At 41.6% G+C, this 27,801-nt stretch overlaps 1 protein-coding gene across 7 annotated transcripts in view; it reads right to left on the bottom strand.

Moving 5' to 3' along the window:
- The window catches only part of PUM2 (pumilio RNA binding family member 2), a 70,215-nt gene extending 43,444 nt beyond the window's left edge, over positions 1–26,771 (bottom strand). The window contains exons 1-2 of one of the 7 annotated variants that reach the window (XM_035560236.2): positions 26,607–26,771; positions 2,876–2,944 (exon numbers count right to left, since the gene is read on the bottom strand). In XM_035560236.2, coding sequence (XP_035416129.1) covers positions 2,876–2,926 — 51 coding nt within the window. In that variant the 5' untranslated portion in view covers positions 2,927–2,944; positions 26,607–26,771. Of the gene's footprint in view, positions 1–2,875; positions 2,945–26,288 lie in introns of all 7 variants that reach the window. The other 6 variants (XM_035560235.2, XM_035560234.2, XM_035560237.2 and 3 more) reach the window with 6 other exon arrangements.
- Between the last annotated feature and the right edge of the window lie 1,030 nt (positions 26,772–27,801).

Genomic DNA, 27,801 nt, shown 5'->3' with positions numbered 1-27,801 from the left:
CAAAAATACATCAATTCCTAATTCAAAATAATGGAAAAAAATTGCCGTATTTCTTACTAAGCTCTTCCAACAGTACACTCAAAGTATCTTTTTCAGTATTGGCACTGAACCCCGTTATGTCTCTGCTAGATGAACAAAGCCCTTTCTATGCATAGACGATAACCACTTACACTAAAGCTGCCTCTTAACCAGCTCAGATAAGTAACTGCAGTCTCAATTACTGGGTCTTAAAATAAGGACTTTTTTTTTTAGGATCAGAAGTTATTCCTACACAGCTTTCTACAGTTTCTCCAAATGAAGCCTTGACACCAGAAATGGATACACTCTCCCTAAAACAAAATTTATGTGCATATTGATTCTCTCATTTTCTGTAAGAAGAGATGCTATTGAATAAAATTATTTTATATTCTGTTTGACAATTAATTTTTATGTATGCCTGTATTAGGTCAACTAAGGGTCCTGAAGCCCAATATGCCAGCCCTGAAATAGCAAACAGCAGATGCCCAGAGAAGAGAAATAGCAACACGTGTCAGTATTTCTTCAGAATATCATCGTGACCTTGAGGGTCATGATAGCTTCTGTGAGCTGGAGCCAGAAGCAGCATCTGCGTTTAACCAGTCTAACAGCTAGTTTTAGGAGACCTTTTTAGAAAGATGCCTGCAATACAGCAGATCTCTCGCTAATAAAACTTTAGGCTGCTTCTTTACAGAAGGAATGAATTAGCAGTGAATTGCAAGACAGAAAGAGACCAAGGATCATCCCGTGACTCTACGAACCAGTACTTCTGGCTCACGTTACCAGTCCTGTTCCCGATACTGACTCACACCAGGCTCTATCGGAAGCCAACTCAGACGAATACCTTCACAGAAGGTCTTCCAGGATGTATTATTTCCAAATATTTTCTGGTACAATGAAAACAGATTCTGTACTATATTCCTTTGTGTTAGCACCTGGAAGTGATACTTGCTTGAGGATACACAAACAATCTTAATTTCAGTAATGATGTGAAAAGTAAGACCTAATGAGCTCCAAATGTCAGGAAGCATTGAATCCCAGTGGGTGGAAAAAAAAAGACCGAGAAGACTAAGAATTATGAACAAGAAACTAATTTCAATTCAGAGATATTTACCTATCTATGGAGAAGAATTATGGGAGAAAACTCCCCAATAGCTAGAAGCAGAGCCCTTGAAATGACCTCCCTTTCAAGCCTTCTGAAGCAGTCAGAATGACAGAATTGTAGGGGTTGGAAGGGACCTCCAGAGATCATCGGGTCCAACCCCCCTGCCAAAGCAGGTTCCATAGAGCAGGCTGCCCAGGTAGGCATCCAGACGGGCCTTGAATATCTCCAGAGAAGGAGACTCCACAGACTCCCTGGGCAGCCTGTCCCAGTGCTCTGTCACCTTCACCATGAAGAAGTTCTTTCGCATGTTGGTGCGGAACTTCCTGTGCTCCATTTTGTGGCCATTACCCCTCGTCCTGTCCCCACAAACCACTGAAAAGAGGTTGGCCAAATCCCTCCGTCTCCCACACTTCAGGTATTTAGACATTGATGAGATCCCCTATCAGTCTTCTTTTCTCAAGCCTGAACAGAGCCAGGTCTCTCAGCCTTTCCTCATAGAAGGAAGCACAGAACATACAACTACCAATTCTAGTTTACACGGCTAATTATGAGGGTATTTTCTCTAATATTTTGGAAGGCTGTTAAAATAACAAAAAAGAAGGTCAAAACATCCCAGAATACATTCCATGAACTAATCTATTGTTGTGCAATACATTAAGAAAATTACTAAGTCAACCCACTGATTTGAAAAGCTGTGTTAAATGAAGACACCTGGAAGACACTATCAAAATGAAAGGTGTAATAGCCTAGTAAGCTCAGGGTCACAATATAATACCAATCTGATACTAGATTACTCCACCAGAACTGCTTTCTTTTTAAAACAAATCTTCACAGTTCTGCAGAATACATTAAATGCTTCATTAACATCAGAAAAACCAAATAAGAATAGCAACGTGTCAGCCAAGAAGTGTTCAGCACCTAGAACATGACATTTGTTTTTTGTAAGTTAAAGCTTCCCTTCAGCATACAGTCCTGTAATTTTTTTAAAAAAATTAAGCAGAAATATCATTCATCACTGGTTCAATTATCAAAAAGCTTTATCTACTATCCAGCAAAACAAATGGACCAGTATTTGAAATCTTTGTTCAATAGGAATTTATTTCATTACCATATCCTGCCATGGCAAGTAACCCTAATGCACGCTGATTACTTTTCAAACACTTCAGGTCCTTGAAAGGCAGTTCCCTAAGTTACCCTCTATTACCTTCACAACTTTTTCAAAAAGTACATTGACAAAAAAAGAAAACAACAAAAAAAAAAGAAAATTAAAAACTCCTCCTCTCCACCTAGCTAGATTAAAATCTTCTTTTAAGGAGTAATTAACAAGAAAGGCATAGTAAATTACCACATATTTCTGCTGGGCTGTGCCAGTGCCTCTTTTCCTGAAGCCAAAACCCCTTGCAGATCCTAGCCTCCTTGGCTTGTTGGAGGTAGCAACTGTTTTGCTCATTTAGACAGAGTGGCAATGAAAACCTGCCTCGTTTCATAAAACTGAGCAAGGTTTCAAAGAAATTACATGGTCACTTCCCCAACAGTATCAGTCATCTGCTGAGACTGACACAGTAACAGCACGCATCCCAGTGCTCTTGCAAGCCACTTTGTTCATTCTTCACCTTAGGAAGGAGATCTTAGCGGCCTGAAAAATCAATTTGGTCTTAAAAGAAGCTATATACTCCATTTGATATAGTTTTTGACTTCTAAGATTGTATCAAAATTTCCAAACCTCCCGCTGGATTTTGAGCCCTCGATAATTACCTCTCCCATTCCCCGAGATTCTAGGGCAAGAGCTTGAAACTCATGATTCATCTCATCCACAGATCGGACCTGCAGGAAGGGAAAAAAAAGAGTGATCCGTTACACAGCGCAATGTATTTTCACAAGTTTAGTCTGCAATACTCCGCATTTTTAACACCTGAGAGCACACAAAGTTTGCTACACAACCTAGGCTGGACCTGAGTCTCGACCTCGTGAACGGCCACGGTTAATGACCAATTTAATGAAACAAGTTAATATAATAAACAATGTGTAAGAAATTCCATGGAAAAACTTAAAAACTATAAACTTCATATATCCAGACGGAAAGCACTCACCACGGAAACAGTGACCAATATTGTATTTGCAATAAACAAAGGGAAATTGAAGACCTGAACACTGAATATAGTTCGGAAAGGGGATGGCTAGTTGCACACAATGTTACTGCGTGCACTTAGCAGCAAACAAAGAAAAGCTCACAAGACTGGTCACAAAAGCTACTCGTAGCACATTGCTATCACAGCCTAGTAAGTGACTGCATGACTGCACGAGCACAATTTCTCTTGCCTTCTTCCAGGAAATAGCACTCTTCTGCGTGTGCGGGGGGTGGGGGGGGTGGATTTTGTATTTTTAAATACAGAAGGTGTATTACAAGTGCAAGAGCTGGTGCTGAGACAAGCAGCCCCCTTTTCCCATGCATGCATTCCTTTCGGCATGCAGCACCAGGGGCATTCTCTCCTGAGAAATTTGTTTCCAAGAGGAATTTTTAAAGCCATAATAAGCTTAGAAAAACAAATGAAAGGAAGTTTGGAGTTGTTTCTCCTCTTCCCGTCTTTCTCAGTAGGGAGATGTAGCAGGGTAAAATAATGAGAACAAATTCTTCAAGTGTAAAGAAAGGAAAATCGAAGTTTTCCTCCTGATGCCCGTCTCTCCGGAAGATTTTGTCTTCCCTAATAAACCCACCTGTTCACACTAACAGATACAGCAAAATAAAGTTATTCCGTACAGCTGATAACACATTAAGACCACTTTTAAAAAAATACTCAAATACTAGGCAAAGAAAATCTTGTGCTTATATTCCGGCACAAGCAGCTTCACCAATTCTTTCTTAGCTTTGAGGAAGTTTTTATTGCCTGCCAATAGATGTTTTAATCTCAAAATTCTACTCTTAAAGTACTGTTATTGCCCCATAATCATTATAAACCATTACATTTGAGGTTGTCTCTCTATACTTTTGAAAGTTCACAGATCAAAGATGAAATCTTCTCTCTGAAAATCAGATTTTGAAGCCAATTCAAAACAATTTCAGTGAGAGCAAATTGAGTTTCACAGCGAATTATGAAAAAAATATCAGCACCTTGGCCTTTTTTCCAGAGATGCTGACATTTAAGTTAATTATGTTGATTTTATTCTTTTAAACACTGTAAGCAGATTGTCATGTATCTTTAAAAAAAAAAGCTAAACACATTTTTCAAATTAATTTAAAATTAAGTTAATTGGAAACTATGTGAAACAAGCTCTTCATTAGCTCAGAGGGATAATCAAATCTTTGTGCACACACATGGAAAAATGAGCTGTAGAAGAACAGGAATTTTTTAGAAAGAAAAACTGAAGATTCAGGTTTTGAAGAACTTCTGAATTTATTAGAATTTTGTCTGTAGGTGGCTGAGAGACTTGAGTATCTTACCGTAAGCCGCTCCCCAGAATAAGTCATGCACTTTAGTTTCAATTACAATTCAGAAGCACTTTAGGTACTTCTGTCTCAAGATATGTGGTTGTGGTCTAACAGGACTTCTAAACAAAATTTATAGCTCATGTTTGCCACGCTTACCATAAATTCTACTCAAATAATCACCGTTCAACTAAATAAAATAAATAAATAAATAAATAGATGTCTTTTTTGTACAAGACCTAACAGCAAATACTTATTTTTCCCCAGCTCAACAAAGTTCAAGCACAAGGCTACACGCACTTCCGAATCTCTAAGAAAAGGCACTCCAAGAAGCGGGGCAACAGCGCGGCTAACTTTTTTCCTGCTGAGTTTCAAGTCAACTGAAGTTTCCTGAAACTGAAAATAAACTTGAGTACGCTGAACTTTGGTTCTGCTCACTCGCCCCTTTCTTACAAAGACGAAATTTAAGTTAACGTTATCTCTTGCTACCAGCAGCACGAAAAATAACAGTCCTATTACCGGAGCAAAGAGGGTCCCGATTTGCCTTTCCATCAAGGACAGCAGCCACAAAATGTTGTCCCGTATCATGAATACACGTTTCACAGATTAGCTTACAGACTGGCGAAAATACAAGCAGCACTAATATCTGGAGAAGATCTGCTGTTGTCAGTGCTAGCCCCGATCTCTACAGCCACAGAAGAAAACATCTACAACACGGGCAAGCCAGCTACACCTAGCACCACGCATACAGACGCGCCCTCTCCCGAGAAAAGAAACGCTGGGTAGTTATCCACGTTACCAGGAAGTTTTAATTATGTTTTCTCTAACTCAGTGCCAATGTTCAGCTAATTCATATGCTCCAGAAATATGCATTTTTAAGATACATTTCTCTTGCAGAAAATACGGTCTTACCTTAAGAAAATCAGAGCATTCAAAAATGTTTGAGAAAACTTTTATTCATTCCCTGTCTAGCATAATTCATAAAACAACAACAAAAAAATCCTTTGAACTTTTTTTTTTTTATTAACAAACATACTCAACATTTACAACTTTTTCATGGTTTTGGTTGCTGACATCTATTTTCTCGTCTTCTCCCCCACAATCACTCTGAAGTCTGCTCCTCCTCCATTTGCCACCTACCTGCTCTTGGAATTAGCTGCTAGATCTAATCTTAGTTTTCAGGAGCTGAAAGCGAACAAACATTTCCTACCAGGAGAAGCTGGCAGTCGTTCCACAATTCTGATACATGTCAGATCATTCCCCGGGCCCACTAAATTACACACGAATGGAAACGACACACCAAAAAAAAAAAATCCTTTCGGTATTACAATTCTCACACAACGATGTTAAAAGGATGGATCAGAATCTTCTATCAGTATGTGAAAGGGGGAAAAGTTCATGGATACTCTGAAACTGTTCTTTTTCCACTTCCACTGAAACTGGATACAACGTGCTGGCGTACATTAGTCCATTATTCATCACAGTATTAAGCAGGAGGTTTTAACGCTGAGTCCAAAAATAATGTTTTTTTTTTTTTTTAAATATAGACGCTTTCTTTCTTGAATTTACACTCCCTCTCTGCCCTGTCTGTAATATATACCAAAAATCTATTTTAAATCTAAACACATATGTAAAAACCTTCTTTTACTCTGTTCAAACTCCCAGAGTAGGGCTCTCATTTCGACTCTGTCTCGTTCCTACCTCGCAGTCTGTCCACCAGACAACCCTCCCTCTCAACGCTGCAACATCCAACCACCAAACTGAGCTGATGCTAGAGGTAAAAAGGCCTAGGGATCTACTGCTGAGCGGGTCAGTTCAGCCATTCTTCCCGTGGAAGCTTTCGCCACTTCCCTTGCAATTAACTCGGTAGTCATCGAGTAAAGGGTTTAACCTTTGATTCAGGTTTTTCTTTCCCTTTTCTGTGCATGAGGATTTCACCAGCCCAGCCCGCTGAGCTGGCTGCAGCATGGATTTGGGATGGGGAAAGCAACGAGCAGGAGCTGCTCCGGAGCACGGTGGAGTCGAGCACCGGCGGTACCAGGTAGAAACTGGAAACCGTGCCCTGAACTTGGGGTGGCATCAAGGAGCCGGGTGGCTGACTGCACGGCCATCTAGAATTACCCCAAGAAATGCTGCTTAAAATTATTTCTCCTACTGGAATCTAGGCACCTGAATCCTAGGAGAGAGGTAGGTACTCTCTCCAATATTGCTACAGAAGTTATATATGTATTATATAGGAGAGAATAGTGGTACTCTCTCCAATAATTCTGAATCCTGCTAGAAATAAGCTCCTAAATATTTTCCATGATAAAATAAGCAAAGATAAGCCCTTTCTAAATATATATATTTGAGAGAAAAATAATAAAATTAAAATCAAAAGAGAGATGATCTTCTCACTTTATACATCAGAAGTGGGCTAACAAGCTGACCAGGAAGCCCATAAGCCACATTTCCTGCATGAAGACATTTGGATTCCCATCTCTCCCTTCCCAGGTCAATACCGTAACCCCAGGACGGAGAACACAGGATGGGTTTTGCTGCTGAAGCCGTGGTCCTAGGCGAGGTTCAACACCTGGCAATTACAACAGCGTGACTGGAACGAAAGGGAAGCTGCTGGTCTTAAGGCGAATGCTTGAGCCTCCTTCTGTGTTTTGCTGAAAGACTTCAGTGCAAAATTCCTTTCCATTAGTTTTCTACAGGGGGTGGCTCTTCTGCAGCTTTTATCTTCTTATATATAGTATATTCTTATGGCAGAGACTTCACATCAGCAAATGAAACTAGCATAGGAACACAGAAATGGCTGTATTTTGAAGCACAGTACGTAGCGACTCTGCCAGCCCTCCAATTAAGTTAAATCCTGCCTTGTACTGTTATGTTGGACACTTGATGAGAAATACAAAAAAGCTCATTTAACATTTCAGCATTTTGAAATGACTGAAGAAAAATACTATTTTTTGTATATAAATTAAAGCATTAGACAAATCTAGCAGAGATTTGTAACAAAAAAGAACGAGGGAAAAAATGGCAACAAGCCTAAACTGCAAATCCCAAAGCCTCTATTACCAAATACAGTAGTTCAGGGCCGTACACATGGTTTTCTACTCCAGAATATGTTGCCAGTTTCACAGTTTCCTTACTCTGGTTTTGAGGCTAGCCATTCCTGTGTCCAGATAACAGAAGCGCTTCGGCAGCTGAATAAGCAACTTCTGGAATCATAAGCAATAATGGAACCACGTTTTGTATCTAAGTTAATTACAAACTGCTAAATATTTAGCGTAACATTTTAAGAATACAAGGCATTTGTTTGATTAAAACAGCCTTTGGCTAGATGCATCTACTCATACCTCTTTGAAGCATCAAAGAGCCAAAAGCTCGCTCAATACCAAGCTGCCCAGTAGACGTTTATGCTCCTGAGTTAAACATCTACAGGCACAGCGCATTTTGAAAATAAGTAATATTTTCTGAGCAACATATATGACAGTAACACAACTGCAGACTTGCCTAAATACTCCAAAGTGAATTACAAGACAGCTTAAAGAAGCAGTCTAAGAAAACAACATTATTAGGCGTTTCGGAAAAAACACTTAGGCAACCTATTTTAAGTTCTAACACATCTACATGTTAAAAATCTCAAAAGGACAGTATTTTCCCCAGTATGTACTTCACGATTTTCGTTTCACTAGTGTCCTAAAAACCCACTGAAAATTTCCACAAGCAAACGAATTCTTTAATCTGTATATTTTAGGTTTCTGAACTGATACTCAGAGATCTAGATGTTTACTTTTGCACTCCATGACCCTTCACACATTCGGATACTCTAACAAAAGGAAATTTACTGTCAGTTTAGTTGCCCCACATCAGCCATCATTGTGTTACTGTCCCTTAGAGCGAAGTTTGAGAAGCATCCCTACCAGTGACAGTGAAAAAATGAATCTATAATATCGAGGTAGTACTTTTGTAGCACATAGTGAGAAATACGCTGCAAGAGCACTTCCTGACCCACTGAAAATGCAAGGCACAAAAGGGTGGGGTGACCCCAACAGCTGACGTGTATACACAACCACCAATGGCTGGGTAACCCTCTGCTTGCTTGCTTGCTTTTCTTGTTTGTCAATAGGGGCACCAGGAATCTGGAATCATGCACGCTGAAGAAGGGAACTTCCTAAATTCCTACAAACAGCAATAAATAAATTAAGAAACAAATAATATATATATAGGTATCAATATGCTGGATGACATCCCACAAGACACTGACACAGCTGCCAATTACAGATCCATTTCCCAGTCCTCTACCAACAGAGAGTAAAAACCAAGTCCAACAGGACACCGCCTCCACCAAGAGAGGTAGAGGAAAACGAAGCACATCTTTCCACCTCCTTCAGTCCATTTGGTGGTTACGCTGGCCCAGTGAGATTCAGAAACCTTGGGTTCTGTTCCTGGCTGTGAAATGAAATGTGCTCTAGGAAACCTGCAATACCACTCGTTCCCCACAAACAAGCCTTCTGTCATGTAAGAAACTTATCTCTTCCTTGCACAGGCTTTTACGCCTCTTTCCACCCAACCAGCACAAGTTTTGCTCAGTGGCACAAATTTTCCGCAACTACCGTCAGATGTCCTCAAACTCAGGACTTTAATCCCTAGTCACCCACAGGCAGAAGTACCAGCCTCACAAATTAATAATAACGCGGCTGTGAAAACAGAACTTGCAACTATTCCTAACAGTTACTGTTTGCTCCATTTGAAGTGATATGTTCCTACATGCCTTGAAATACAAGCCAAATATCTTGGCAGATTTCTCAATGAAGTCTTAATTATGTAAAAAATTAACCTCTCCAAAGAGTTTCTAGGGAAGGTAACAGGAAGACAAATATTACAGAATTTTGTAAAATAAAAATCTGAAGTTGCTTAAATGTTTATGTATAATTTACCCGACAGCTTCAACAAGGAAATAAAAAAATCCCATAAAAACTTGTACAGTGAGAGTTTTTGTGAACAGGAAATTTATTTTAATTTATTAAAATAATATTTACCCATACATTATTTAGACACTTATTTTATTATTTAAATGAACTACAAGGAAAGGCAATTCTTCCCCCCCCAAAAAGGGGGGGGGGGGGTGCTGACTGAACTCTACTCCTTGTAAATCAACTGAAGAACTTTCATACACAAAAATTTACAGGTTTATCTTCAGCAATAAACAGTTACGGTTAAGGTGAGACTCTTAACCTTCCCCCTACTGCACTGTTATGTTATTCAGCATCTCTAACCCCACTGCAGAAATATTCCACACACAAAAAGGGAAGCCGCTAAATCTATTCAGGTTTGAAAACTAAGCTGTGAAACAAAGCCTGAATTGCAGTTGTCTAAACATGCTCATTATTTAATTGATGCTGATTACTTAATGTATGCGCATTGCAAAACTGCTTTTTTCTCATTTTAAAAATCTGCACTTTTCTTGTTAAGCTAGTCAAGTAGCATCACCTTGCCGTAACACGATGGTAAGTGACACCGGTGAGGTAACAGGAATTCAGGAACTCATGAGGGATTTCCACCCATTAGTATTTTATTCTATACTGAAAAGCTTTGTCAGTGAGTATTAATACTATACAGCTACTGCTATTAGGAAGCGTGACATGGAAATGATGCACTGCTATTTTAAGACACCAACCTTCGTGACTTCATAATTAGCTTTTATTCAAAAAGTTAAGTTAAAAAACTGACAAAAATTTCTGTGCTCGGTAGGTTATATGCTATGCAAAGGCATGAAGTTTGCCTTTTCTGAAAATGAAAACTTTGTACAGAAAAAATCATCTACACACAAACAGGAACTAGGGACAATTTATATATAGGAATGATTAATTAAATATACATCTACTACATTCTAACAGAGTCAACAAGCTTTGATTCAATCTGTTAACAATTCATAAAGAATCAGAACAATTAAAATGTACATGACTAGAATCAAGTACAAATCTCCATAAATTAGCCTTCTACACTGTAATCAAGGCTTCTTCTCTGTTAATGTTTTTTTTTTTTCCATAGCAAACAGAAAAGTAAATATAATTTAGATATCATAGAATCGGAAACAGGGAAAAAATGGAAAAATAATAAACAATGTACCCTGAGGAAAAAAAAAGAGAGGTCATTTCTCCAGCAGGTAAGAGGGAACCAGGGAACAGCAGAAGTTGGATCTGTGCTCGGTTTACCTGGCAGGGTTTGGTAGCGAGGGGCTGCAGGGGTGGCCTCTGTGAGCAGAGCCCAGAAGCTGCCCCATGTTAGATAAGGGCCCATTTCAGCCGTCTCCAAAGGGGCCCACCACTGCCAAGAGCCAATAAGCGATGTTGTCTGCGCCTCTGTGAGAGAAGATTTAAGAAAGGGAAAAAAACAGCAGCTGGGAGAGTGAGGAGTGAGAACCAGCCCTGCAGACACCCAGGTCAGTGCAGCAGGGGGGCAGGAGGTGCTCCAGGCAGGCAGCAGCAGTTCCCCTGCGGCCTGTGGAGAGGCCCCTGGTGGAGCAGGCTGTCCCCCTGCAGCCCATGGGTCCCACATGGAGCAGATCTCCACGCTGCAGCCCGTGGAGGAGCCCCCGCTGGAGCAGGTGGATGTGGCCTGGAGGAGGCTGCGGCCCATGGAGAGCCCCCGCAGGAGCAGGCCCCGGGCCGGAGCTGCAGCCCTGGAGAGGAGCCCACGCAGGAGCAGGGGGTCTGGGGGGAGCTGCCGCCCGTGGGGGACCCGTGCTGGAGCAGTTTGCTCCTGGGGGATGGACCCCGTGGTACGGAGCCGTGTGGGAGCAGTTCTTGAAGAGCTGCTGCCTGTGGGCAGCCCCCGCAGGCTCAGTTCGGGAAGCAGGGGCAGAGAGTGACCGTGAAGGAGCAGCGGAGATGAAGTGCCAGGGACTGACCACAGTCCCTATTCCCCATTCCCCTGCGCTGCTCGGGAGGAAGAGGTAGAAGAGGGCGGATGGGGGGAAGGTGGTTTTAGTTTCTCACTGCTCTAGTCTCTCAGTGATCGGGAATAAATTGTATTAATCTCCCCATGCTGAGTCTGTTTTGTCCATGATGGCAATTGGTGAGTGATCTCCCTGTCCTTACCTCAACCCATGAGCTTTCTGTCACCATATTTTTTCCCCGTGTTCTTTCGAGGAGGGGGAGTGAGAGCGCAGCATGGTGGAACTTGTCTGCCCATCAAGGTGAAACCACCACATCTTCTCAAAGTGATTACTAAAGCCAGTGACGAAGAAATGGAAGTGCCTAATTCATTAGCCAGCGAGTTGAATCACACTAGTACAAAGAAATTCACAATTTTTAAACTTATCACTCCGCTATGTAAGCACGGACACCTAGCTGCTTGAAGGATAGCTGCTGCTAGAACACGCAACTCCCCTGCATCACCACCACAAAACGTCAGTGAAAAAAACAAAGTTTCAAATATATGTCAGTCAGCACCAACATCTACCTTCGTTCTTCAAGGCGCTACTCTCCGCATAACATCAAGGACAGCAGAGAAGGTTATGCAGAGAACACTAAAGCATGCTTGTTCCAACACATTTTAAAATAATTACTATAGGGAAGAGTATGTGTCTTCTACTTTATCTGCCTACAGCAATGGAATGGACACACAGAAATGGCTGTTATCAATTTTTTCAGCTGTTCGCTAAGGATGTTCTCTTTCGACAACACGCATTTTGAAATTAGCCGTAGATTTCTACAATTGCCTAAAAGCCGAAATAACAGCCAACTGTACAAAAACCTACAAAGAGACTACTTCTAATTCAATAAGCCTCATTTCTAATTCAGTAAGAGCAGCAGCTTAGCCTTGGACATTAATATCTCATTAAACGTTGGCCAGCATAGTCCTTCAAAGGAACTTAAAAAAAGTCTCAAATAACACTGCAGACTGATGACAATTAAGCTACTGGAAATAAAGTAGGCCATTTACAATTCAAATGAAAATAATAAAAGGTTTGTAACAAAAATGAGTTCAAAGATTGGCATTAATACATCTGCGTAACAATAGATTAAAAGCCAAATTCTTCAATCTTTTCAGTTAAAAAAACAAAAATTTAAGCGCACTTACAGATGAAGGTAGCTATCAGCACGTAAACAACAGAATTTACAAGCAGAGAGAAGCAACAACTGTGGGGGAAAAGACAAGCCCCCTAACAAACGTGTATTACCAACAGTATGAATAACCATCTATCAAATTAAAGGAGATCTTATGTGTTATGTACTACCTCCCTGCTTCCCTTCACGTACTTACCCACCACTATGCTTCGTGAATTCCAACCTCCTGTCTTCACTAAAGTGAAAAAGCTTTCACATAAATCTTCACAAAGACACATAAGCATCCTGATTACCCTGACTTTACTGAAAACTACCAAAGCAAAGTAGTTCAAAAAACAGAAGGTAGCACCTCCGTGCAATAAAGCAGTGCTACACATTTTCATAAGCCCTGGTTTTAATCACACGAAAACAGAAAGCTAAATACATTCTACATCAGCGGGTAAGAACTTGTATTTAAAAAATAATTAACACTGACCCCAATTTAAAATATTTTTATTTCTCGACAACTTGAACAACAAGATATTGAATTAGAAAATACGAAGAAATACATCATAATTGCAGAAAGCCTGAATGACTACTTGCAGCCATTTTTTCCAAAACTAACTGGCTCCCACCAGCTCATCCTGGGTGTCTACACAAACTCCCCTAGAGTTCCTCCCAAAAGTATTAGCTCTGGAACAAAACTCCACTCTTGGACAGCAATCAGGTCTGGAACGAGGCTCGGGCATACACCCACCTAGAACCAGGAGCACATGGGAATAAATGCAAAGAACCCTCCACCAGCTCCAGCAGCAGTTTGGGGTCTGTGCATCCCATTGTGTCAGTCTCCAAGGCGCATGAATGTGTCTGCTGCTTGCAGCCCACGTTCTCCACGTCATCTCCAGAAGCAGCACTACCATTCAGATTTATGCTGCTGTCAGTAATTCCTCACAGACCTGAAACGACTCTGCACAGAACTACTGCTGTACAACTATAAAGGATAATTTCTCTGTATGTAAATCAAAGAATGCTGAGATGACTGCATGCCATTTGTTTTGCTGGAGTACCATATCAGACTCACTACAGTAATTACTGAACAAGAAAGCATAAAGGGCTCTGCTTCAAAGAGCTTTCAGTCTAAGTATAAGGCAAGTTACAAAGACTGATACAAGAAATTGAATTGGTAAAGTAAGAATAAAGTAACCATTCACACTAAGACACTTAACAGTGCACAAGTGCCAGGTATTTGGAGGCATCAGGGCAGGCAAAAGGTTGAGGTATGTCAGAAAGCACAAACAAATTGAAAAAAAAGTACAAGCACACTTGCGAATGTACTTACAGTAATAGATGCAACCAGTAGTGAAATTCACAAAGAGGAGGTAGCAGTTCACAGCTTGACAGCATTTGAGATAGCATGCAGATGTGGGGACTGGCCGAGTAACTCAGAGCTGAAACTATCAGCTGCAGTTCGAAACGGTGAAAAGGGTATGTAGGAAGTATGCAGATGCATCAGAACAGCGAACGTGACTGGAAGGAATGGTTCAGTAAAGGTCTCTGAAGAAAACGTTACACGCAATGAACTTGTTTGTACAAGGCAGAATGTGACTGCAATTGCTCTCCTCAGAATCACAGGAGATCCCGAGTTGGAAGGGACCCACAAGGATCAGAGTCCAACTCCTGGCTCCACACAGGACCACCCAAATATCAGACCAAGTGTCTGAAAGTGTTGTCCAAACACTTCCTGAACTCCAGGAGGCTCAGTGCTGCGACCACTGCCCTGGGGATCCTGTGCCAGTGCCCGATCACCCTTTCGTTGAAGAACCTTCCCCGAATATCCAGCCTGACCCTCCCCTGACGCAGTTCTGTACTGTTCCCTTGGGTCATTGTCCCATCCATTAAGACAGCTATTCCACGTGCTATGTGCTCAAAACTGATAAAAACAAATCAGGTATCTGCAGAATTCATAGCTAGAGAGAGTCTCCCTCTCTCTAGATAAAGAAAGATATTACAGACAAGTTCCCAATGCTTTTTGGTCTGTTAAATTACATGAAAACACCTTGCAGCACGCCATAAAATACACTATTTTACCTAGTTCTAATGAAAGAGATGGGAACAACAGCTACCTCTTTCTGGCTACGAAAGTTAAGTCTGCTGCCAGAACTGTGGCAGTCTCAAGCACGTAATACAGTGATTTTTCAAAAATGCACAGTGCAAGACTTTTTTTTTAGTGCACAAGAAGTCACCACCTTAAAATTCACCCCAAAAAAACTTGGGGGACTTCCTGCAAATTATAGAGCACTAGTACAATGAAAAATTTCATGAACTTATAAAACAAGTTTTAACAGGGCATACGTTTTCCAAAAGAGGAATCAAACACCCTCACCTGAGCTCTCTGTTAACCAAAACAAAAAAATCTTTCTAAGATTTCTCTTCCTAATTTGTGGGGTTTGAAAAGTTTTGCTAGTTTGCAAATTTGAAAAGCTGCTTAAAACATTGATTTGACATTCATTAACTGGGTTTCTAGTTAAGTGGAGGAAAATGCTCCTGTAATTAAATAAAGAAAATAGCAAAATATAATTAAAAACGCTGAAAAACACCAAAAGACAACACTTGTTACAAGGTTAATACAGAACCTGTAAGGCAGAAACAGAAATGAACAACCTCCAACACAGCTTCAGATTGATGTAAACTTGACCGGGAGAAGGAAGCATCAATCATCTAGCACAAAACTTACGCTTTTAGCAGGACTCTATTTACGTGCTGCATAGTTGCCTAGCACCTGAAAGTCTTAACTGTCTGTTTATGAAAGCTACTTTGGAAAAAAATTAAATTTTTTTTAACAACTGAAACTATTTTTAAACTAAATAAAAGCTGCAAAGTTAGGAAATAAAAAAATACGGTGTGCAAGCTCACTCAGATTTCTAGGGATGGTTTTAAGTGGGTTCTACAAAAGGAAGAACTAATGATTCAGGAAACGTGACTCCCACTCTAAGGTGAGAAAACAGATTATGTTGTTCCCAATTTGAACGATGAGACGACGATCGTTGTTCCAAGGGATGGCTACATGGCTGTAAGATCTCATATGGGAAAAATATCTCCCCATTTCCACTGCACAAACGTATGTGCGTATCTTATTTGAACGTCAAAAACAATTTTATTGTTTAAATCGAAGGCAAAGTTTTTGCTAGGAATTGTCCATTTGCTACTGGAGGCAACAATGTTAAACATTTGCACATTTTATTAGTTTAATAACATCCATGCATTTCCTTGTAGCTAAATTAGTTCAAACAGATCCTTGCGGAAGTCATACTCAATACTTGTAAAAACCGATACACAGTTTCTCCTCCATACCACAAGTGCAAAAAAGCTCTGGAACTCGGTAAGACACTTCTTTGCTCTATTATCCCCTCACACCCCAAAAAGGATTTTGTGTCAGCAGCTATTCACAGAACTTCTCCAGAAACCTACAAATTCCACCAGAAATGAGTTACAGCAACTGAAGCTTTGGGCAAAGACACAATTTATATTCTTTTGTTTACAGTGCCGCTATCCTTAGGAAGCTCCAAAAAAGCTGCTACAATCACAGCATTTCTCTTTTGCTTCTCCAGGATCTGACAAAGAGGCTCTGGCAGACCTAGCTGCAAGACTTGAATGTTTTCACCAACAGTTCCTACCCTTCCCCTCTACTAGGACAAAGAGAACAGAAACAGCTAACCTCATCTTCAAATTCGTAACTCCATTTAAATAAATTGATGAACTTCTTATTGGTATGAGGGACAGTAATAGATAGGGCTGACAGGGAGGAATACAGAATGAACAGCATGGACAGCATCCCCCAGCTGTACCTCTTTGCTTCAGCATGTGCAAGAACATATGCAAGTGCTCTGACATCCAAGCAAAGATATCCTGAACTTCCCAAAACCCTCATCTGTGTAAAACCAAACATTATCGACTGCTGATCACTAAGCCTCAAAAATTCACATAGAACTGACGTGAATTAATGATGATCAGTAACCTATCTGCAGCCCTAAGGGGATGTTAATGAAAGGATGATGCCACAGCGGATAGTGCTCTTCCTCAGATATGGTACCAGCAAAGAAGCTGATGCACATTTTTGTTCTTAAGGGAGGGAGAGAAAAGGCAAAAACCCAACTGAGGTAGTTTTTTATACTTAGCTTATTATCCTTTATAACTATTTCCGATATTAAATATTCTAAAGGAAGATGAAAGAAACCCAGGTACAGTTAGTTCTAGACTGAGAAATTTGTGCTTAATCCTGTCAGTCACTGAACAGACGTGCTCCCTTCTGGTTTATTTTAAGGGGTAACAACGGAGGCCACCTGACTCAAATTACAGTTTGGGATTTGTCATCTTGGATCACGGAGTTGTGCATGCATTACGTTTCAGCTAACCAACGCCAAAAGACTTTTGGATATCGTCTCTCATGCAAGCGAGTGCTTCTCCAGCCTTGCCCTCCCTTATGATGCCAATTATTCTGCACAGCCCTCCCCTCTGGCGAGTAGTTCAACTCTTCCCAAATGAAGTTTTCACCATGCAACTGTTGTCCATCACTTTAATTTCCTGTTGCTACAGCTGAGGCAACCTTAAAAAACACAGAATACAAGTGTTAACAACATCACACGTTCATGTGACTGTTACTCTGAAGCCTTCTATGAGCCAATTATATCAGCCTCCAGGCAGAGTGGCTACTTAATTTAAGACACTGGGTCAAACAAGTTTTCACATCAAAGATTTTTCCAACTCAACTGAGAGGTGAATTCCATTCAACTGCGGGGTGTTTGAACTTCCTTGCTCTTCTCTTGAATGTGAGCGGCACCTCAAGTTTTTCCACCGTGGTCTTCATAACGAAGGGGCAACCCTGGCTATACGTACAGACTGGGCGACGAGACGCTGGAGAGCAGCCCCGCAGAGAGGGATCTGGGGGTTGTGGTTGACAGCAAGTTGAATATGAGCCAGCAGTGTGCCCTGGCAGCCAGGAGGGCCAACTGTATCCTGGGGTGCATCAAGCACAGCATTGCTAGTCGGTTGAGGGAAGTGATTGTCCCGCTCTACTCTGCGCTGGTGCGGCCGCACCTCGAGTACTGTGTGCAGTTCTGGGCACCACAGTACAAAAAGGACATTAAACTGTTGGAGAGTGTCCAGAGGAGGGCGACGAAGATGGTGAAGGGCCTAGAGGGGAAGACGTATGAGGAGCGGCTGAGGTCACTGCGCCTGTTCAGCCTGGAGAAGAGGAGGCTGAGGGGGGAAGCTCATCACGGTCTACAGCTTCCTCACGAGGGGGAGTGGAGGGGCAGGCACCAGCCTATTCTCTTTAGTCACCAGCGATAGGACCCGCGGGAATGGTGTCAAGCTGAAACAGGGGAGGTTTAGGCTAGACATCAGGAAGAGGTTCTTCACTGAGAGGGTTGTCACGCACCGGAACAGGCTCCCCAGGGAAGCAGTCATTGCACCAAGCCTGTTGGAGTTCAAGAAGTGTTTGGACTGTGCTCTCAGTCATATGGTCTGAATTTTTGGGTAGACCTGTGTGGTGCCAGGAGTTGGACTCGATGATCCTTGGTGGGTCCCTTCCAACTCAGGATATTCTATAATTTCCAGAGCAGCACACACTGAGCTGCCAGTACTACCACGGAACTGCAGGGCCATCCAATCCACTTGATGCTTCCTCATGCTATCAAGGCCTCTAATGCTACAGTTTATTCATATGAACTGCTTTCCAACAATTGACACTTCACTGATAATTACCACAGTTCATTTCTAAATAATCCCTTACAAAGGACACTGACAAGCAATTCTTCAGTCTTAACAACAGCAAAAATTAAATGTCCTACTAGACAAATAATTATCTTTATTAAGGATGCTGTCTTGCCTTATGCTTAATAAGATGTTCAGTTCTTTGGCAGACATTTCAGATGGCTTTCAAGAAAACAAAATAAGGTTTCTCTAGTCTTCCCAGGAATTAGTTTCTTGGAATTAACTGAGCATGTTTATTAAGTTATTATTCTGACTTAGAACAGATTTCTTGACTTCCTTAACACTTCAACTAATTTGAAGATTCTTCAAAATCCATCAGTGATTCCAACCAAGTTGATGTTCCTCTTAAAAACAAACTGCACACAACTGTATTGACTCACTTCTCCGTACCACTCAGTCAGTCAAAAGTCTCAGGTATCTTCTATTATGGAAGAGAACACAAGGCTTTTCCACGTTCTGGGTTTACTTTATCCTCCTTCTAAGGCCTCGGACTTATGCTTGTTTCTTGCCATAAGAGTTATAAGGTTTCACATCACCATAAGAATTTTTCATATATTGTAAATAAGGATTGCTTTATTTTTACTTGAAAAAATCCCTGCTGAAATTGCTAACTTCCATTTTGTATTTTACTTTCTATACAGTTTAAGTTCTTACTTTATGCAGTGGAGCTAGAGTTCCGCTGTCTTACAAAAAATGGTTCAGTCTTGCTATTTATATCTAAAAAGCATTTTAAAAATTGTTTTGGCAGTCTCACATGCTGTGACTTCACTAAAATGTGCTAAAACTATGTCAAATCCACAGTTTTAAGATATGCTTAGATAATGTATGTTGAATAAAAGATTTCAGTGTCTTCATTTCTACTTACTTAGAACAACTGTTATCTACTATACTTATTTCTATTAATGTTCTTTGCAATCTCTCTCCAAATGCATCAAAAAAATTATCTCCATATATTCATCAGAGATCTTATCTACCCAATGCTTAGAGAACAATAGCAACTAGTTGAGTTCCTACCAGTCTGCATAAATTAAGGTTTTAGAAAACCCACTTGATCCAGTGCTTCTAAATTCGAGAGTTGCCTCTTTAAAACAAATAAATAAATGCAGTAACTTCTCTCTTAACAAAAATCCCCCAAAGCACTGGCACACAGAGGAAGACTCAAATCACAGAACTCAAGCGGAGAAGTCTCCTGATCTGTACGTGATTTCTGCTAGTTCATGTTTCCAAGGATGAATGGGAACAGTGAAAAACAGCAGAACAGAGGCAGTATTGATTACGGCAAGTTGGAAGATACTATTTTCCTACAGGTAATAATGCACAGCAGTTTTCCCCTCACCAAGTTTTTATAATGTATAAAATTATGAAAGCACTACAAAAAATAAAGAGTAGTTCCCTTGAACCTCTCACCCAAGTTACTTGAAAACATACCTTATGTTTATGACATTTACCTGCTAAAGGAATGCAGAAATAATCTGATGGATCTAACCAATTATTAAACAAGGCTGTTGATTAAGATGTGACTCCGATTCCCACTGAGGATGGAATAATTTTATCTACACAACCTATCAGCCTTGTGAAACGCTAGTGAAAATCAGCACAGCTGCCTTTGTAACAGACTGAATGTTTAAAAAAACACATTTTCACACATTCAGGAAGCATGTCCAAGTGGACAAGTAGAACATTGCAGTTTTCTTTTTAAAGAGCTGCACTACAGTTTCTGTATAAATGTAACACAGAATGTGATATAGCATAGAGCTGGATGTCAGGGCAAAGGATTTATTTTGCTATACTGATCGGTGAAAAAGGAAGAAAGAGTGGAAGACTAAAGCCAGAAAAAAAAAAGTCAAAAGCACCAAATAATCAGAAAAAAACAGATTAGGGAAAAAATAAACAGACAACAGATACTCCTGGTTTTAAGAGCAGCACATTTTATTTACACTTGCTCCTGCGTTTACTACATGTTTGGAACACATCCCGTAAGTTCTTGTGCTTGGGAAGGTAAAACAAGTTCCTCGTGGCCCTAAGGGTGGCACATTACAAGAGTCACTGGGGAAAAACATTCCTATCTGAAGTTCAAAATCAAGTTTTTAAAGAAAAACGAGGAAGCTCTATCAATTAAACACTTGCGAGTAAGAGCCTAAAACTGGATTTTTTTCCCCCCAGGTTATCATCTGCAACAGGAGTATGTTAAGTTTCGATCTACACGTAATTGTACTGCTTCTATTTCACCTCAACCAAAACTTTTTACCTGCAAGCGTAACAAGTAAGATTGTGTGCAAAATCCGTATTACTTCTCATAAAGCTGGCAAGAAGCTAGTCCCCTTTTAAACTAGAAAAATTGTTTTGCATGAATTCAGGTTTTATTTGACAGTATTCTGATGAAAACAAGGTACTCCCAGAAATATGAAATGCTTATACACATTACATGAAAGGTCCAAACTGAGCATTTTGAGATAATTTTACGCAGTTTGATTTATAACTGCTTTAATAGAAGTAACTGAGTATTTTAGACTTTGGATTGCTACAGGCTTTGAAGAGGTGGCTTAACTCACACGTATCTTTCTTAAAGATGGGGACTGAACACAAAACATCGCTGTTTCAATATAAAACAAACAGGCTACCTACCGAACGATCTACATGAATGCTATCTCCTGTGGGCCAGCGGTGTTTGCTGGAGTAGCCACTCAGCTGCTCACCAGCCTGTCTCTGAAAGAAATATCCAACTGTGGCATCATCCTGAAAACGTCCACTGAGGACACTGGAAGCACCTGACACTGCAGTTGCAGGGATGGGGTGAGGAGTGTTTCCACCTGCACTGAGCCCTGCTGCTGCTCCAACTACCGTTCCAGCTGGGGCAACCCCTATTCCAACCCCACTTGCTTCCTGACCAGTGTTGGCATGTATCATTCCTCTGGTCTCCTGCCAGGCCACTTCATTCATGCCTAGGAGGACACACGGAATGCTCATTCCACGTAGAAACCTAAAAAGAAAAGGTCTTAAAAATAACACAAAAGGCTTTTCTACGTATCTTTAAATGCGCAGTTCTTAGAATTAGGATTTCAACAAAAAATCCAAGCCATTCATTGTCAAAAGTTTTACTGATTTATTTAAACTTTAAATTTTAAATACCATTATCAAATTAGGCCTCTAATAATAAATAAAATACTTTTTTTTCAAGACAGTATATTAATATGGTAGAATTTCATATATTATAAATGGTTGCCTGCAAATTTTCTAGCCAGAAACAATCAAAATATGATTTCAGATCATAATGGCAGTAGTTTCTTTTGCATTATTACTCAGCATGATGTGTAAAACCACTAACTCTGTCATACCGGTATGTCTGATTTTACACATTTGTAGACCATGAAATGAAGTAGCACAGAAAACTAACTTCTCCACCTGAACTACATCTCATTCTTGTATGTCAACTTCAGTTCTCCTTTCAAGTTTGGTACACTATGTAACTAATGGACATTAAACTCCACTAACCCAGTACAGTATAATATATATTTTATATATATATATATTATATAGTATATTTCGGGTTTTTCATGAAACAAAAATTTCAGGCTCAGATTGAAATGAAGTTTGCCAACTCCCTTTTGAAATACTTAGCCTACTTGAAACGAGTATAAACAACAATAGTAAAAATTGCTCTCCAATGTTGGAAAAATCCTCTGCAGGTAAAAGAAAATAAAAAAATAAATACCTCTCCCTGGACACACGATTCTCAGTCTACCATAACTGACGTATTATCAATCTTTAGTAGGTAAACGGTCTAATTTCTAAGTCAATAGGACTACAAATATAAGAAACCAGATCTCCTCTACAGTCTTAAGTAAGTACTTTCGTGGAGAAAAAAAAGGAATTATTTGAATTTTCAAGTTACAGAAATATCTCACTTTTCATGCTAAACAAGAACGTCAAGTTCAAACAATAAAAACTGACATATATAGAAAGATACATAACCAAAATAGGACACTTAGATCTGAAGATGCAGACAAAAGGAACCACAGCCCTCTAATCCCTCTACATGTTCCTACATTTTTAATCTAGCCTTCTCGACTACTGCATATCCAATCATTAAGGGAAAGTATATACGTGTAGATATATGATAGCAGGACGGTTTTATAATCTTGAATAAACATGGCTTTGTGAATAACAAGATCTAAAGCTACTTTGTCTTATTTGTATTGTTACAGTAGGTATTTGCTTTACTATGAAAACATGTTACTAAAATCAGTTCTGTGGCTTCTTCACACTACACAACTCATTCAGTATTCACAGAACTGAAGTTTAAGGAACTTATAATGGAGATAAACAGCAAGATGCTTAAAAAAAAGGATCGAAAAAGTAGTATTTGCTATTTCTAGCTCAAACTGCACAAGGTGAGTAGAATCCAGTGAGTCCAGCTTTGTATTTAAACAATAGGCATGTGTAAATACTCATGAACTAAACACACGAACCCAGCTTTTTCAAAATCACTTCCCCTTTGAAGAAATTTGTTAACAAATTCCATGTAAAACTTCAGACCAGCCACACAGCATAAAATTTATACAACTAGTTTGATACCTCAGTCTTAAACTTCTTTCTCAAAATAATAGGATGAAAACTAAAAGCAAAGTTCTCAAACATAGGTCTGACAACTTTTTTCGATTGGGATTTACCTGCAGAGAGCTTTAAAGCAGAAAGACAGGCAGACCTGTTACTTCTAACGGAGTTCTGCCAATTCCTCAGTGAAGTAAGAAGTAACCTATTTTAGAACTTTATGAAAAATTAAATCTAGAAACAATAACAATTACGAAACGTACATCAGATCATTTAGATCAATGCACACAAATACATATTGTAAAATTGTGCCTGTTAAAAATGCTGCAGATGTGGTATTAGCACAGCCTGTCCAGGACAGAGGATCACGCTGCCACTCTGAAGTTTAGTGTGGGACTTGAATGCAGAAATAGATGCAGACTTGGAACTAGCAGTAATTCCAATTTTAGATTATTACAGAGATACTTTTGCTGTATTTCAGAGTTTTATGCTCTTTTCTCTACTACAAAGATGGTCGTCATAACCTCTTCAGACACATTTCTTCTGTTTGTCTAGAACTGTTCCTAAATAGACGTGTTTAGAAAAAAAAAAGTTAACCAACTACGAGATAGAATCTTTAAAGATATTTCTAGAGATAACACCTGGTCTTGATTTGTAAGCTAAACAATTCACATACCAGCCTGGAAAACACTAAAAGCCACAGCAGGTATTCTGAGTGGGACTTACACTCAACCTTGCCATAAAGCTTCAGTATACAAGCCATTACTATAAAATAAATTTTATAGAACTTGTTCAAAATTACACCGAGGCAGCTAGGACTGAATACGTTCACATGTTCCGATGCCATTTGAAACTCTTTTCTACTACGTGATGATGAAGTGCCTCCGACTTCATTATTAGAAGCACGACATAGCTGGTATTTGTTGTTAGGGCAGGAGGAAACAAGCTGTTAAGCGGAAGCCTTCTTGTCCCTTTTCTGGGACAGGAGCCTGGGCACTGGCTTTGTGACAACACTGGAATGGTCGCATTGTGTGGAATAATCAAGACAACAGCTATGTTATGGGTGGGGGAAGCTCACATCACATGAGGTAAGCATCTTCAACTAGATTTATTGGGGAGCAGAAAGAAGATTGGTAACACTCACATACCTATACACGTGATACATACAATAAAAAGTATTTATAAAGCAAGTCTGTTCTACGGCCTAGTGTGGTTTCCTTTCTAGATTTTCTATCAGAAATTTTTAAAAGCAGGGCATTAATGCTTGCTTCACAGGAGAGCCCAACACAGAAATAACATTCAAGAGAATTTAGGGTTCTTTTTAGTGCAATGCACAGTGAAATTTTCTTTTTATACTTCTACATTCAAAAAAAAAAAAAGGCATGAAGACATGCAAGAATTTAAACAATCTACTGGATTACTTGCCTCTGTGTATAAACACTTGGTCTAATCTTTTTGGGGTTTTAGTAACCACTGTACAAAGAAAAAAAAATGAAGTTATCAAAGAGAATGCTTTTAGAAATTCTACACATGCAGATTATTCAATACACACTCATATCATTAAATCAAAAGGGAAAAAAATAAATCTAAAACTGAACCAGAAAATGCTGCTGAAAATCAGATCTAGTTCACAGTACTCAACAAGCTGATGTCCTGGTAATATACTTGCCCCAAACATCTGTAATACCTTGCCCAATGAGAACACGGCAAAGAAACTCTTCCGAGAGCAAACCATGAGGAAAACACGTACCCAAAGCTTTCAGTGCACCACAAGGCTACACGACATCCAATACACACTGCCACAATACAAGAGAGCTTCTCTTTAAAACACAGGCAAGTCCAGCTTCTTCAGCCAACCGCTTCTCACACTATGAACTCAGTCATGACATCAGATATGACCGTAATTACCTCAGCACTGTGCCAGGACCCCAAACACCAGAGAAAAACATTAAGTAGTAGAGTGATGCTACAGACCAAAGCTACAATTTCCAGTTAACCCTGGAAAAAAAAAAAACTATACAAATAACATACTTCCCTACGTGCAATATCCACAGAATAAACCACAGAATGTGCATTATCAAGCAGTTTCTCACATGCATTTGCCTACTAACCATTCTGCTGGGACAAACTCCAAATTTTCAACTCTCTGAACACTTCAGAAAACCGCCAGGTGATTTCGTGTCATTTCTACACATACAACCCAAGCTATACCACCACCAAATTATCATTTGCCTTTTCAGTCCAGCCTCCTTCTCCCAGCAAGCTAACACACTGTGCTCAGATTGGCACGGAGTTGTAGATCAGAGAAAGGCAGAAAATAATTCAGCTTCTCAACAAAACTGAATCTATTGTCAACACTTGGTTTTAGACCTAGACACTGCTAAATATAACAGAAAACCAAGTTTTATATCTGAAAATGGTAATGTGAGGTAGTAATTATGTCTTAAATGCACTCATGTTCCACAGCCCAAGATCCATACCATCGACTCACGGTAAGTAAAAAAGCCTCACCTCTCAGCTGAGACTCAACAAAGAGAATAAAAGATACACTAGAAGAAATCTCCAAGTACTCCGTTAATACGTTGCACATGAGTGACAAACAATTAGGCGATACAAAAAAAGTTTTACCAATTCTCATTTGCAATGACCTATATAGCTCGTGCGCTGCTACACCACTCCGAAAAAGCATCCGAAATCCAGCTGATAAAAACCTCTCTTATCGCATCCCCCGTAAAAACACACTGCGTGGTTTGGTGGTCAGCTATCGTGCTCCAAAGGGCGAGCCAGACGGGCATAAAGCATCCCGAATATATTCATTTTCTCTCAAGGAACTGGAGTCTGAGGTTATGAAAAACACGAAACAGAACAATGCCAAAAATCTTTGCGCAAGGACTGCCAAGGAGATTAAAAACCCGAGCTGTAAGTCGGATCCACTCGGACAGCTGGCATTTTTCTCAAGTTTTTTTCCTTATTGTTGTCTGCGCGGCCAGGTCGGAAGAAAAATTAAACCCGAACACTTTTATCAAGCGTCTGGCCTTCTCGTTCCACCCTCAAAACGCGTTTAAAGAAAAAAAAAAAACACAAAGCCACAAGTTTTCACCATTCCGCTTAAACAAAGCCTGCTTCACCCCTACCCCACACGATTAACGGGGGGGGGGGGGGGGGGGGGGGGGGGGGGGGGGGGGGGGAGTCCCAAAACGGCGCCCCCACGCCCCCCGGCGGGGCTCCCCCCTCACCCACACCCCCTAATTCCTCCCCCCCAACCTTTCCCCAACCCCGGGATGGGGGCAGCTCCCCGAGGTCCCTTTTCCCCGGCAGCCCCGGAGCACGATGCCGGCCCCCCCCCCCCCCCCAGCCCCTCACGGCGCTCCCTCCCCACCTCGGCGCCGCTCCCCGGCGAGGCGGGAGGACACAAAGGCGGCGAGGCGCGGGCGGCCGCCGAGCAGGCCCCGCGCCGCCCGGGGACCTGCCACAACATGGCCCCCTCCCTCCTCCTCTCCCCTCCTTTCTCTCCCCTCCTTTTCTCTCCCCTCCCTCGGCGCGCAGCCGAGGCCGGAGACAAAAGGGGGCTGGAGGAAAGGAGGGGGGCGGTGGGTTGGAAGAAGAAGGGGAGGGGGGGGGGGATTGAAGGCGGGGGGGGGGGGGGGGTGAAGCAGCGCGGCCCCGGCTCTTCCACCCCTTCCCCGCGGGTACTCACGGGCTGGCTGGCGGCGCTGCTCGCTGCGATGGAGCCGGAGCGGGCCCTGGGACACCCCCGCCCTCCTTCCTCCTCCTCCTCCTCCTCCTCCTTCTTCTTCCTCCCTCCTCCTCCTCCTCCTCCTCCTCCTCCTCCTCTCGGCGCCTTCTCCTTCCTGCCGCCTCCCCACCCCCCCCCTCGGCCGCGGCGAGGGGCTCACAACAACATGGCGGGAGGGCGAGCCCGGAGGGAGAGGAGGGAGAGGGACAGCGAGAGCGCGGCAAACCTCCCTCCCCCCCCTTCCTCTTCCTCCTCCTTCTCCTCCTCCTCCTCGCCGCCTCTCGCCCCAGCGCATGCGCTCCCCAGCACCGGGAGAGAGGCGGCGGCGGCCCCCAGCTCCTTCCGCCGCTCACGGCGCCTGCGCCGCCATCTCGCCGTCCCCTTCTCCTTCCCCCTCTCCTCCCTCACGCCCCCCTCAGTCCCCCCCGGGCCGGGATTTGGGGGACAAAAGGGTGGGCGAGGGGCTGAGCGGCGCCTTCCACGGGTTTCGTCCCAAGCGCGGTCTACGGGGCGGGTCACGTTTTGTTTGTTTGTTTGTTTGTTTGTTTACAAAAAAGAGAAAAGCGTGGCCGGAGTTACTAATAAAGTAGTGCGCCGGTAATTGGTATGTGGTGGTGTGGGGAGGATTCGATTGTTTCCTCCCCTTGAGAGTTAAATATTGGACCTTGAATACCATGCTAATAAACACTGCTAGCAATGGGGGTTTGTCAGACACGCTGAATTCCAGCCTAAATTCTACTCATTCAGTAGCCCCAAAGAAAGGGAGGGGGCTCTGCCTGCCCGTGGCACTTCAAAATACAGCTTTTGTCAGGAAATATGCTGTTTTGTCTTCTTAGCAGTTCCTAAAGGAGCCCCGCTGGGGAATACTCCATTTCAGGAAGCGGCACGCGGATGCCATCCACAGTCGAACTGTCAGGGATCGCGTTATCGGTTACTCGGAGCACGGCCGCCCGTAGGCAGAAGGGAGGCCTGGTCCGTGGTCCCAGGGCTAATTCTGGGTGCTACAGGACAAGAAGAAGAGAGCTGGGGTGCAGGAACACCACACGTGTCTGCTGCCGCTTGCTGTAGCCCTTTGGGGACGAGGTGTCTGTGACCACTAACTGCGTTCTTAAAAATAGGGGTGTATTGAGGGAGAAAACTCGCTGTTTTCACTGTT

This window comes from Cygnus atratus, chromosome 3, assembly GCF_013377495.2.
Source record: "Cygnus atratus isolate AKBS03 ecotype Queensland, Australia chromosome 3, CAtr_DNAZoo_HiC_assembly, whole genome shotgun sequence".
Classification (NCBI taxonomy): domain Eukaryota; kingdom Metazoa; phylum Chordata; class Aves; order Anseriformes; family Anatidae; genus Cygnus; species Cygnus atratus.
The sequence above is the reverse complement of the archived record's forward strand: the minus strand, read 5'-3'. Positions and strand labels throughout refer to the sequence as shown.